Source organism: Triturus cristatus, chromosome 1_1 (assembly GCF_964204655.1).
Source record: "Triturus cristatus chromosome 1_1, aTriCri1.1, whole genome shotgun sequence".
NCBI lineage: Eukaryota > Metazoa > Chordata > Amphibia > Caudata > Salamandridae > Triturus > Triturus cristatus.
This window is the reverse complement of record NC_140579.1, coordinates 75662207-75675952: the sequence shown is the minus strand read 5'-3', so window position 1 is coordinate 75675952 and position 13746 is coordinate 75662207. Positions and strand designations below refer to the sequence as shown.

General features: G+C 45.2%; 1 protein-coding gene across 1 annotated transcript in view; it reads left to right on the top strand.

The window, feature by feature from the left end:
* LOC146869483 (butyrophilin subfamily 3 member A3-like) overlaps positions 1-13746 on the top strand; it is a 246996-nt gene that overhangs the window by 212942 nt on the left and 20308 nt on the right. The window contains exons 13-14 of the mRNA XM_085599875.1: positions 7868-7888; positions 7973-7993. Of these exons, the coding sequence (XP_085456001.1) occupies positions 7868-7888; positions 7973-7993 (42 nt within the window). The remainder of the gene's footprint in view (positions 1-7867; positions 7889-7972; positions 7994-13746) is intronic.

The following is a 13746-nucleotide window of genomic DNA, read 5'->3' as shown; positions in this document are numbered from 1 at the left end:
AAAGCAGTATAGGCCCGTTAACAGGGGTAGCCGCCTGGGTTGTGACGGTATACTCTAGATGATGTTGTAAGCGAATATACCATGTTACTACGCATGTTATCACATCACGTTCCTTTAAAATGCGGTTGTTACAACAACAGCGTTGTTACAACGCGATACATTTACAACGCAAGTCATTAGATTGACTTGCTGTAGGGGGCGCGCTGGACTTAGGAATAGGGAAGGTGTTGGAATAGTAAATTAATGTATTCCTTATGTTAGAGCCGCCCCTACAGCAAGTCGATCTAATGACTTGCATTGTAAAGGCCTCACATTCTAACAACGCGATTGTTGTAACGACTGCGTTGTAAAGGCACTGCGATGTGATGACTGCGTTGTAAACGCTGTCTTCGTTGTAAGCAAGTTCCTTGATTAATTGTCTTCAAGTAAATGATGTACTTCAGCGCTTTAATACACTTTAAGGTAGTAGAGCATTCGAGGATGTGGGTGTTTTTCTTCCAAGTTTCGGGACTGTTTTACAAGTTCATGATGCACTGTGGTACTTTATGGCAGTTTCTAGCACTTTTCGGGATGCTTGAGCACTTTTTGAAGGGGTAGGGAAACAGCATAACTCATATAAAGATATACGTGTTGTTGACTTTAGCTGAGCATCAGGCGTCACTTCAGCAGGATGAGACACTTTAATGTATATTTTACACTTTTAGTGTATATGTTTACTGGCAGAAATAGGAGGGAGGTAGGGACTCAAAGGAATATATTGAAGAATATTACATTTAATACTAATTGGCTAAATAATAGGAAGAAAATGTGTGCTATTGAAGCCTGTATAGAGGAGCGTAATCCATAGGACTGCTCTCTTCCCTACACAGCTCTGGCTGGTAGCTGCTGCTGCCCCTGTTGTTGCTGCTGACCCTCTGGTCAGGAGTTCGAGGCGCTGTTGTTCTAGTGGCAGAGCATCACTGCTCTGCTGCTGGGCTGACATTCTGTCTCTCTTTCCTCTGCTTTTCTGCTTCTTCTATTGCCTCTTTCTGCCTCTGCCTTTGTTGTGTTTTTTGCCTTTTTCTCCTTTTTCCATTTTTCTGTCCCTTTTCACTTCCTTCACTCTTTTGCTTTGACGCCCTTGCCACTGCGATCCCCATTCACCGCCCCCTCCGATGACCCACTCCCCACTTTTCTCACCTCCCAGCTGGCAAGCCCCCCGCACACTACCATGAAGAGCATCCACTCTGGAGCCCCATTGACCCCTGTCCGTACAACATCTTCCCTAGACCATCGACCTCCATTGTCCCCGAGCTTCACTGTACCATCAACTGCTCCAGCGAAACCTCCACCTTCCCTGACAACTGGAAAACGCTGAGATCAACCCCTTGCTGAAGAAGCCATCCACCGACCCGACAGCCCTCAAGAACTTCTGACCCATCTCCCTCCTCCCATCTCTGCCAAGGTCATCGAGAAGGCCATCAAGCCGAACTCTCCAAGTTCATAGAAGAGAACTACGTCCTGGACATCTCCCAATCCGGCTTCCGAAGCAACCACTGCACCAAGACTGCACTCCCTGTTGCCACTTATGACATCCACTCCCTCCCTGACCAAGGAAAAACCACAGCCCTTATCGTTCTGGACCTCTTGGCCGCCTTCGACACCGTCTCCCACTGCACACTAATCACAAGGCTCTGTGATGCTGGCATCCGCGTCAAGGCCCTGGACTGGATCCACTCCTTCCTTACCAGCCAAACGCAGAGTCAGGCTACCTCAGTTCTTCTCAGAGCCTACAGAGATCAGCTGCGGAGTGCTCCAGGACTCCTCCCTGACCCCCACTGGTCGCGGCCGCAGACTCAACATCGTCTCCTACGCCAACAACACCCAGCTGATCCTTTCCCTCTCCAACGAACCCACAGCAGTCAAAATCAACTTTCACATCGGGATGACAGCCTTTGCCACCTGGATGAAAGATAGCTGCCTCAAGCTCAACTCGGACAACACCTAAGTACTCATCCTGGGACCTGCCCCCTCAGCCTGGGATGACACCTGGTGGCGCACCGCACAGGCAACCCCTCCTACGCCCAAGGATCACACACAAAACCTCTGCATCATATTGGACTCCTCGCTCACAGTGGCCAGATAAACACTCTATCCTTATCCTTCTTCCACACACTCTGCCTGCTTTGAAAGAAATTCAGATGGATCCTACAAGATCCAGAAAGTTGGTCACCCACATACTCATCACCAGTAGACTTGACTATGGCAATGCGCTCTACGCTGGCGCCACCCAGAAACTGCTTAGAAAACTTCAGATGGTTCAAACAAGAGTCAACAAGAGAATCACTTTCAAACTACTAACACATGCTTACAAAGCTCTCCACGACGTAGGACCAGCATATCTGAATGACCGCCTCAGATTCCACCTACCTGCCAGACAACTTTACTCCACGCAACTCGCCCTGGACCTACGTCCCACGGATCCACAAGACCAGAACCAGAGGAAGATCCTTTCCTCGCCACCAAGACCTGCAAAACGCCGGCCCCTCCACCTCACGCAATCCCCGTCGCTGACCCAATTCCGGAAGGATCTCAAGACCTGGCTCTTTGACTGCACCCTCTCGCCAAGTCGGATCAACAGCCCCTCCTTCTCCAGCACCATGAGACCTTCACAGGTGAGTAACTATGCTATACAGACCCCTGATTGATTAATTGATTGACTGATTCAGGAAACCAATATTCCATCAGACAGGCTAGCGAAGTTCACTATGTTTAAGAAATGGGTTATAGAGGATTCTCAGCCGCCCTGATGACCTATTGCAGAGTCTCCGATTTTATAGCTCAAAATTTGAATGTGGAAGTTCATGATTGGGCAAGTGACAGGCAGGGCTGTTGGTGTTGGTCTCCTTAGTGGGGATTACTTTTATTAAGGTTTATGCCCCTGTAGAGGATAACACTGCCTATATGAGAAGTTATTCCAAGCTTTATTGCAAGTCCCGGGAGATTTTATAGGTGCAGATTTTTATTTTCTACAGAACTCAGGAGTTGACTCCTCTTCAGATTGTAAATGGCAAAAGAAGCCCCAAGTAGCAAAAACCATGCAATACTATCAAAGGTTCCTGTGTCTTGTTGATCCTTGAAGGGAAACCCTTCCAGAATAGAAAGAATTTACATGTTTTTCAGGCAGATTTTAAACTGTCTTTCAGAGGGATTAATTCCTTGTCTCAAAGAACCTGATTTTTAAACTTCTTCAGCTATTCCCCAATGGGTTCTCTGGTTAGGCAACTCTTGAGTTGGAGATTTTGGGTATGAGGGAAAAGCCCCAAGTTAAGAGGTGGGTTTTTAATAAACACTATCAGCAGGAGAAGGGATGGGTTAAAGTTTGTAAGGATGAGATCCAAGGGATTTCACAGGTCTGCTCCACCAAACATTATCTGTGATGCTTTAAAAACGTATCTGCCATGACAGCTGATATCTAAAGATGGGGCTATTAATAGAAATGCTAAAGAGCAAAAATTGGCCCTGAGAAACTTGTGCAAGAAACACATGATAAACTTTCCTGTCAATATTTGAAGAATTGAAGAGGGATCGATAAAGCTAAGTGCACGTTGAATTACTTTTGCTATGCAAAGTGATATATAACTAATATGGCTTAAAGGCAGAAGATTTACAAGTAGAGTAAATATGCCGGGAAGTCTATAGCTTGGCTGGCCCCTGAGCAAGCAGCCAAGAATACTAGACGTATTTTAAAACGTCCTGCAACATGGTTACCCAGTAAGAAGAGGTAAAGATGAATGAAATCTTTCTTTAACATTAGAACCAGATTTACAACTGTACTCAGGTAGCTGATAAGGTGGAACTGTAAATATTTCTGGGGGTAGATCTACCCACACTTTCGGTGGAAGATAGGCAAAACGTGATCAATCCCTTTTCCAAGGAAGAGATGGTTGAGGTAGCTAATAGCTTGCCAAATGGCAAGGTCTGTGGCGTATGGTTTTCCATTGGAATTTTATAAAGAATTTTTAGAGGTTTTACTAACTCTATGTCAGAAGAGGTCTTTTCCCACCCTCTTTTAATTCATGTTTTGTGGTTGGTTGCTTTAGGAAAGGATTCAGAGGATCCATGCTCATATCGACCAATAAATTCAAAACACAAGATAATTATGAAATTGCTAGCAAATAGATTTAATGGGACAGCCGCTAAAATGATCCACCAGGATCAGAATGGTTTTATTTCAGGGCATCATCTGGGAACACACACCTATTATTTAGTGGAAGTACTTGATTATTTATTTGTTAATCATGTTCCTGCTGCGATCCTTCTAATGGATGCCGAAAAAGCTTTGACCGAGTGGTCTAGCAGACTCTTTTTTATCTTCTGGGGAGATTTAATATACACTGTTAGATCATGAGGTTGATAGAGAAAATGTGTGAGAGAGCAGAGGTAAAGATGATCATTAGCGCGTCAGAGTTTGGAAAATAGTGTGAATATTGCGAGGAACTTGGCAGGGCTGTCTTCTGGCGCTGGTCCTTTTTGTCTTCTTCATCAAACCATTGGCAATCACAATATGGAAAGATGCTGAGGTTCTCCCTCCAGTACCACAGAGGGATCAATCAATCAGTCAATCAATCAATCATTAAATTTATAGAGCGCACTACTCACCCACGAGGATCTCAAGGCGCTGAGGCGGGGGGGGGGGGCGAGTGCTGCTACTGCTCGAACAGCCAGATCTTGAGGTGTCTCCTGAAGGTGAGAAGGTCTTGGGTCATTCGGAGGTGGGTGGGGAGGGAGTTCCAGGTCTTGGCGGCGAGGTAGGAGAAGGATCTTCCGCCTGTTGTTGTTCTTCTGGTGCGTGGTACGGTGCCGAGGGCGAGGCTGGCTGAGCGGAGTTGGCGGGTCTACTAACAAACAAACAAAGCTACATGCGTATGCAGTCTACTAACAAACAAACAAACAAAGCTACATGCGGATGCTACAATGTTGCTGCTAGCTACTAGGAAGATTACGCAGGAAAGAGTGTTTGAGATTTTTACTATGTATCAGGGGTTTGGAGGTTATAGAATTAATAAAAAGAAAACCAAGTCCATTGTATGTGATAGTTAGGCTGAAATTCTGCTTCCGGATATTGCCACCTGTGTGAACACGCAAACCGAAGCATTATTTGGGTTTTAGAATTTTGTCCCAGTAGTATGGAAAGTTAAAGTGGTGTTTTCGCAATGGAATTCGATCCCTTTCCCCTTTTGGGGAAGGGGGAATTGGAGAGAAAAAAATATTTTACTCCTATTTAACTATCTCTTTGCTGCACTACCTTGTGTGGTGAATGCTGATATTTTGAAAGAAATTGAATCTCTGATATTATCTTTTATTTGGCAAAATAAAACCGCTAGATTAGCACTTAGTTCAGAGACATAGAGGAAGGTGGCTTAGCCCTGCTTAAATACTATTTTGCCTATTTTGCACAATATCTGTCCAGATTTCATATGGAATGTGAGTCAGCTGGAATTGTTTTTATAGGGTGAACAGCATGAGTGATATGTTAAAGCAGACTAAATCCCCCAAGAAAGTGCACAATAAGATCCTGTATTGTTTTTTGTTTTTTTTAAAGAATGGATCTCTATAGGTCATGTTCAATCCCTTGCATTATATCTGCCTTGCGCCTATCGGGTTTAGCTTTGGGTCCCTCTGAAAAGCTGGCTCAATGTACAGTTTTGGAAAGGGGGGCAGTGGGTTTTACCACGGTGACTCATTTTTCAATAGGGGAGAGGTGGAAAAACTGTCTAGAAATTAAACCGTTAACAAGGGAGAATTTTTGGCTCCTGTCAAGTCCTAGGGGCATATTACAAGGAAACTGTCGGAACGCGGAGTTAAGCCAAGAAAGCTAACCCCACGCTCCGACAGTTTCCAATCACAGGGATGCGCCATTTTCACAAGAATACAGCACACCCCTGCCTTTCCCTTAGTGGTGGCGCTAAATGTAGCCACCTAGCGCCAATGCAGGCACAATTGCACCATTGTGCAAGGGTGCCTGCGTTACAGGGAAAGATTGTTTATGTGCCGGAAGGTGTCCCTTCCTGCACATAAACAATCAGTAATTGAGATTTGTAAATTCTATGTGTGCTGCAGAATGCCGCACACATTGAAGTTGCAATTCGTATTTTTTTTTAACAACCATTCATGACATTTTGCTCTTTCTGTGTGGGCTGCATTTTTCCTTGTTCCACCATGTTATGACCAGATTTTCCCTGGTCTTAATTTTGGCACTGCCCCATATTTACGCAAACCTTGTAAATATGGGACACCGTTAAAATCAAGGGGTGCAACACTCATTGCCCACCCCTTTCCCGCTAAGTGTAGCATGAAAAGGGGCCTTATTTACAAGGTGGCATTAAGCTACATTAAGTGACGTTGCTGTGGCAATAGGGGCTTGTAAATGTGCCCCTTTGTTCCACTTGAGACATTTGAGAGGTAAGCTTTGATCTGACCTAGTTGCTCATTTGTTGTTTTATAGGCTTCTCCCCAGTTTTTAACCCCTTCGCCACGGCAGGAATTCCGCCGCGGCGCTGGGGGGGTTTGGGGGCAGGTGCGGTGGCGCTGTGCTCGTGACAGAACCACTCTGTCATGAGCCACGGTTGAGCTGTGCTCATGACGGAGTGGTTCCGTCACGTCTCCGCCCACTGCGCTAATTGCCCGCACAGGCGGGGAATTAGCACCGCATGGGCGCAGCGGCCGCCAACGGCCGCAGCATGACGGAACCACTCCGTCATGAGCACAGCGCAACCGTGGCTCATGACGGAGTGGTTCCGTCATGAGCAGGGAAGGGGTAAAGACATCTGATTAGCCTAGTTTTGAGCAGTCAAAATTTGGTTACAAACCTGATTGAGACCCCGGATCGAAAACGACCGGCTCCATGGAAGAGGTTGCTTGCATCAAGTAGAGGGATTGATACATGTCAAAGTCAGTAAGTGGGGGAAATATTAAGGATTTATACTGACAAGGGAAGGGTGAGGTAAAGTTAATAAATAGGGGTGGGCGGAGCTCGCATAGTGGTACTACATGGAATTTCACGGAGTTACTGAAAAACTCAGTGAAATTTTGCAGAGTTCCGTGGCCTGGCGGAGTGCCCTTCCTGCCCCTCCCCCCAAACCCGCACTCCCTACTAAAGCCCCCGCCCCTAGTACCCCCTCCCGCTATAACCCCGGCCCCCACCCCGCTCCTGCATAGTAGTAACGTGGCCAGCTAAAAAAGAAGACTTACCTTCCTCCCAAGTCGCTGTGCTGCTCCTGCTGTTGGGCCTGGCTCCACTCCCGCTGCTCTGGTTGAATTACAGGAGGAACTGCAGTGCGCATAGCATACTGCGTGTAGGCATGCCTGACCCTATCATGGGATTTGGTAGGGTCAGGCATGCCTTCATGCAGTACGCCATGCACACAACAGTTCTTCCTGTAATTCAACTAGGGAGCAGCAGAAGTGGAGCCAGGCCCAGCAGCAGGAGCAGGACACTGATTTGAGAGGAAGGTAAGTCTCCCACCGCACCGGTGAACTCTGCTCCGCTACGTAGGCGGAGATTTTGCTGAACTTCGCCCTCCAAGCGGAGTAGCACAAACTCGGCCAACGGAGTGGAGTTTACCACCCAGGATTATTAATAAACTGATGTTTGCGGTGTTGAGAGGAGCCAACTGGCATACAATCCAGTTTTATGTAAAATCGATGCTCTAAAGAACATTGCAATTTCTCAGCAAGATTTATTCAACACTGTCTGGCTGGTAGATAATGTTACCCTCTCTGAGTTCTCCTTTATCTGTCTAGTTTCACCAGTAGGCAATGTAGAAATAACTTGAACATCCTCAAAACAAGGTTAAATTATTCTTCTCTATATTTTCTCTGACAGGTGATTTACTTAAAGCAAGAGGTAAGTTTATAAATTGAGCAATAATAGATGGATCCTATATATAAACAAATTCTAGAAAGCTCATATTTGTTTTTGTGTTCACAGACAATCTCCAAAAAGAGAAAGGTGAGTGTGATGGTCTTTCTATTAATACAGCGGCATTGGATGCTTTATGAACTCTTCAAGTGGTATTTTGCTGACACTGTACACAGTAGATCTATCCCAGTTCAAACTTGGAAACACTTTTTATGGCATCATAACATGGACCTTAGTGACTTATTGCCCAAAGCTCTCAAATTTTAATCAATTTTCAATTTTAATCCTTCTATTTTTAGATACAGGTCCTTAGCCAGACGTTTATTTTTAGGGAGACTCGGTCCTCAGCTATGAGCAAACATTAAAGCTGTGCACTTTTGGAGCGTTCTTTCCCTAATGTTTGTAGAGAAAAACATACAGTATGCGAGGTTTTAAAGCAAACAATGCTTTTTTGTCATTTTTGATGTGATTATATTTAAAGGAATAAATGGATTTTTTAAGGTACATTTCAAAGCACACTCAATCAACTTTCCATGCTCCACTCTGAATTTGCAGCCCACCACGGCCCTACAGACAGTGGGCGTTTAGCCTTGGGAAAGCCTCAGACCTGCATGCCAAAAGGGGTGAAACATGTTGACTGCCATTCGTGTAAACCTCCCAAAAATATTTGGTTAGAACTGTGAATGTAAAAAGTGGAAATAAACAACTGTAAGAGCATAAATCTCACCAAAGTTCACAGAAATGTATTTCCTGTGAACTTCAACGCACAATACTGGTCATTGTCAAAGGTGTCTACAACTATGGCACCCTTTATCTTTTTTCATATTGTACTGTTTTTTGTTTGCTGTTCTTCCCAAACAGGAATTCTGCCTTGGTTGGGGTAAGAAATATCCGGTACAGCAATATCAGGAGGCAGAGGACATCTTCTGTGGGCAGAAGAGCATTGTCTACTATGTGTAAAATAGTGGTCTCCTGACTCAGCAAGAGCTGAGGCCTCACTGGTACTCATGCAGGTGTAAATGACTTAATTTACATGTATAAGGCATTCACAGATAGTAACCATGCAGGGCTAAATCAATTTCCTTATGTTTAATATCATTCAAGATGGTCTAATAAGGCTGATGAGTCAATCCTATGATAAGGGCAGGGAAGGGGTGTTTGAGGATTTGGATGCGAGGGAATGTTTTGAGCTTATACTTTTGTGAACATTTCCAAATATTTTTGTGGCCCATTTGTACTATGGAAATGGTCGAAGATTTACTCCTCTTTAGGGGTGTGAGAGATTCCCTTTCAAGGGTGGGAATGGGCCTGGAACTCCTGAAAAAAATGGGGCTGCATACAGGAAAGGGTTTCTTGAAGAGCAAATATATTTTACGGGTAGAGAAAAAAAGCAATTGCACATACAAGTTCTTCAATATGGAAAAGAAGACCAGTTCTTGGGTCAAACGTTTTATTTTAACTAGTGCCTTCATTTCCCTTCACTCTTTTCTCCCCCTGGTGACAGGTAACATCTGAGCCCAATATTAGTGGAGCTCTGAAAATGATCTCATCTGCTTGCTTGCTCAGCATAAATGGCCTTGATTCTCCAAAATGTAAGGGGTAGCACAGCTGACATATCAACCTTTAACCCCAGTGACATCATAGGAATTGTCATTACATGACCTTTGACCACAATCATCCCAGAAAGTGACTTCACATAACCTTTGATCGCACAAATCAAATAAATTAACGTACATATGAAGAACTGCATAATAAGAGTCAAATTAGTAGTTAGTAAGGCACAATGTGTTTCTTACCAATGGTACTGCCATGATATTCCAGGGGCTCAGTAATCACATGCCCAGATACAGCAATCATATGCCTCAAACAGTTCTGTACAGTTACAGCCTAAAACACCTAGACACAGCCATATTATGTCCCGCCTTTTATTGCTCACTGGTTCTAGCCGGTAGTTAATTGTAATTCAGGTTCTACTACTTCATTGAATATTCAGTACAACCTCTGCTCCTGCCTCCAATGCTTAAGTCCAGCTTCCAGGGCCAGGTACATCCTTCCCTTCCCTGTAACCAAAGCCACATCATAGCCTGTGAGACAGGAAGCAATGCAGTCCAACAGAGTGAAGTAGGTCTGTTAGGAAGTTACCTGCTCCTCTTGCAAGCCATAGAGCTGGCCATACATGGGAAGGACCTCACCAACAAGCATCTCCAGCTCCTCTGGAGAGAAGGCAGGGCCCCTCACTCTTGGAGTGCATGCCATGATTGCTGCCAGAGATGGCAAACAACAGCTAAAGTGGAGGAGGTGTTGATCACAGCTGTATCAGTAGGCAAGTGAATAGTTTTTCACAGCACAACATACATGTACGCCACATAGGCGGTCTTCTGCATACACAGACACAGCCATTGAACTGCGACCGTCATATGCACCAATGTTATCCAAAGGCTGGGTCCGCTGTGGATGCCATTGCCTACCGCGTGGTCTACTTCAGCCGGTGGTAGTCGATTCTGAATGTCCGATTAATGACATCAGGCAACAGCCATTTTGGTGTTTGAAATATGAGTAGACATCATTTTTTCTACAGCATTATCGTTCAGTTGAGGATGTTGACGCATTAATTGATACAATAAACAAGAAGATGGAACTTACTAAATTATAAGCGGAGGATATCGGTCAGTCAGGAGGTCATAGCAAGGAATCTGTAGATGCAGCTGCCTGGAAATGTGTTAATTGATCTTTGTTTATTTACCAATATTCCCCCAATAGCAAGCCCATAAGGCATTCTTATGCCTTCTAAGATTGGGAGGGTTCCCCGGGGTTGGGTTTGTAAGGAGGGTTGGGTTAGGGGGGGTGATGGTAAAGAAACAAAAAACAGCATTATCATCACTATGAGTATGTTGGGACATGTCTACAGAGGCTGTTGTTACATGTGCATTTTTCTGATTGTGCCATTTTTTAGTTGTTGGGGTGACATGAGTGACTTTTCTCGCGCTCGTGTCATCCTTATCGCTTTAGCAAGCTTTTGCTATGCTGCTTTGTATGATGCTTTTTCATATGAGGCATCAACGGGTGGGAAACTGCTGCCTCAGGGGGTTGGGGACTATATGAGGTTTGAAAATGTGTCCGGGGAATATATGCCTGGGGGAGCGGTTTGTACGCCATTCTATTGCTTCACCCTTGCTGTGTGGCACCGTGCTTATTCCGGAATAAACGTTACTGGATTACATCCATAGATTAACTGCAGTCTTTTTTACAATTTATTTATTCTTTTGGTATTCCCAACAGTTGTAAACGAATGCTGTGAAACTACCAGTTTAGAAACGATGGGCCCCATCATGATGGCGGGCAGATTGCCACCGCCAGGGGGGGTACCGCCATCCGCCGCTTTTCCGCCGGTTGCAATCGTCATGATTGCCGACCAGGCAGAACTCGGGCACAATATAGTGGCGGTGCCTGGAAGGCACCGCCATCCATATTATGATGCCTGGCTGTACATGCCTTTTCATAGTGGCGATGCCGCAATGTCAAAGATGCGGGATACGACTGCCAGGGTGGTGGTCGCATCCTAATTGGTGGTGCGGGACCGCCACACCCCTGGCAGCTTGTCCCAGCACCGATAGGGTGGAGGGCGGACTAAAGTCTGCCTGCCATCCTAATCTGGCCCTACATTGTAACCCTGGGCGAAGCTGGCATAGTGCCACTATGTGGAGTTCCATGGAGTTGGGGAAAAAACTTTGTGGAACTCCACTCCACCCACCCCCCCTAATCAAAAATATAAATAAGAAAATGTAAATTTAAAAAGAAATAACAGTTACCTCTGCTGTGGTGTCTCCGGGCTGCCGTCCTCCTCCTCGCCGTGGTCTCTCTCCCGCAAACCCCTACGTCAGACGTACATCTTGCGAGAACTGTGCATGCGTGCTTGTGCAGTCCTACCAAACGGATTTGCGAAGTGCAAAACTCTGCAAACTTCGCTGGCGGAGCGTAGTTTGCCGCCCACCGTATATTGTAGAGCATTCCTGCTCATGTCCTCATGATTGCTGTGAAATTGACCCCAGCGATGATTGAAATGAGGTGTTCATATCGATATATAGGACAGGTCGGTGTATATGATGCAATTGGAGTATGGGCAATGTGTACATCCCTGAAATTCACACATGTGGAGTCCAGAATGAATCTCAAATGTTAAACATTGATGTCAACTAGAAATTATGTGGATGGATGTGTAATGATAAATCCAGTCCAGTTTGTTCAAATGAGAATTTTGGCTTTCTCCTCACAGATGTTACTAGAGACACTGTGACCTTAGTCCAAATGGGTGTACTCCACATATAGATAGGATGGGACAGTGAGAAGACGTTAGACTCCAGTGTACCTGCCATTCTCAGACATTCAAACCATAGAAGAAAGAGATGTCATAAAGAGGTTCTGTCAGAACAAAAGGTGCCCATACATCATGATACTCACTCCACAGCCTGAGGGCCTGGGCCACAGTCAACACTGCACAGGACTCCAAATCTTCATGTTCACAGTAGCGGTGGACTATAGCATATCAACAACCAACATTATCATAACCAACAGCCATGCAAATCAGGGAAATGTGGAAATGCAAGATGACTAAGCAAACACAGCACAAACTGATTGTGTAACATAAGAAGATGATTTAGGTGAAAGTCCCTCATACATATGTGGACATATCCCTGTTACAAATCATACAGCATTTGGCCTACTAATTCACTCATTGTGTAGTGACTCAAGTTTGTTACTTCAACACATCAAACACATATGCAACCTACATATTTGCGAGATCTTCAAGACAAATGAGGTCAATATTGTCCAAAAGAAGTAGAATAACTCACCATATGACATCCTACCTAATTCCATGTCATCCACCTTGTCCATCCATGGAAGAGTTAGCCTTCTGCTGTGGTATACCATCACCGGTCCCATTTACAGGATTTACAAACCGGTGTTAATTGCACAGCAAACTTGATGTAAGAGCCAAAACTGTAGTCACACATTACAAAGTACATAGTAACATCCCAATGATATCTGGAAAAGTGGCTGGGCTTGTGTTTCCTACAAAATGATGTGCTTTATTCTGTGTAAATAACATTGTTTTTCATAAATCAGGCTGTTGGCCAGTCCACATGGGTGCTGGTGGGGACAGTTGACTAATTGATTTGCCACCAAACCTGCCTACATAACACTGCCAGGGGAATCTCCTCATGAAGGGCATGTAGCGGGCATGCCAGGCACCTCATAGATCTCAATTCGGAGGAGGGGGGGCTTGGACTTGGGAGGGATGGTCTGTGCCTTGAAAGGGGTTGCTTTGCTTTTGGGAATGGTTCTTTTGGTTTTAGGAGGGGGCTTTGTCTTTTTCTAACTTTGGTTTTGGATTTGAGAGGATAGTTCTTGATGTTGAAGGGATGGGTATTGATATGAAAAAAGGGGGCCTGGGTTGGGGAGAGGGAGGAGTCCAACAGCGCAAAGTCCAAGGGGAAAGGAAGTATTGGTCATGAATAGAGGCTTTGGGATAGTTAGAAGTGGGTTCTGGTTGGGAGGTAGAGGGAGTGGATGTGTTTTGTGAAGGTGGCTCTGTTGTTGGTGCAGGCATGTGTTGTGTAGGTGATGTGTGTGTATGTAGAGGGTGTGCAGGGTTTGGGGAATAAGATGGATGTGTTTGTGGGTGTGTCAGTTGTGTTTGTGATGATGGTGGGCGTGTTGGTGTAGGTCTACTGTCTGCACTGGTGGTGGGTGGTGTTGATGGGTGTGTGGGTGCAGGTGTGCTATCTGCACTGATGGGTGATGTTGATTGGTGTGTGGGTTCTGGTGTGCGGTGACTGTCTGGG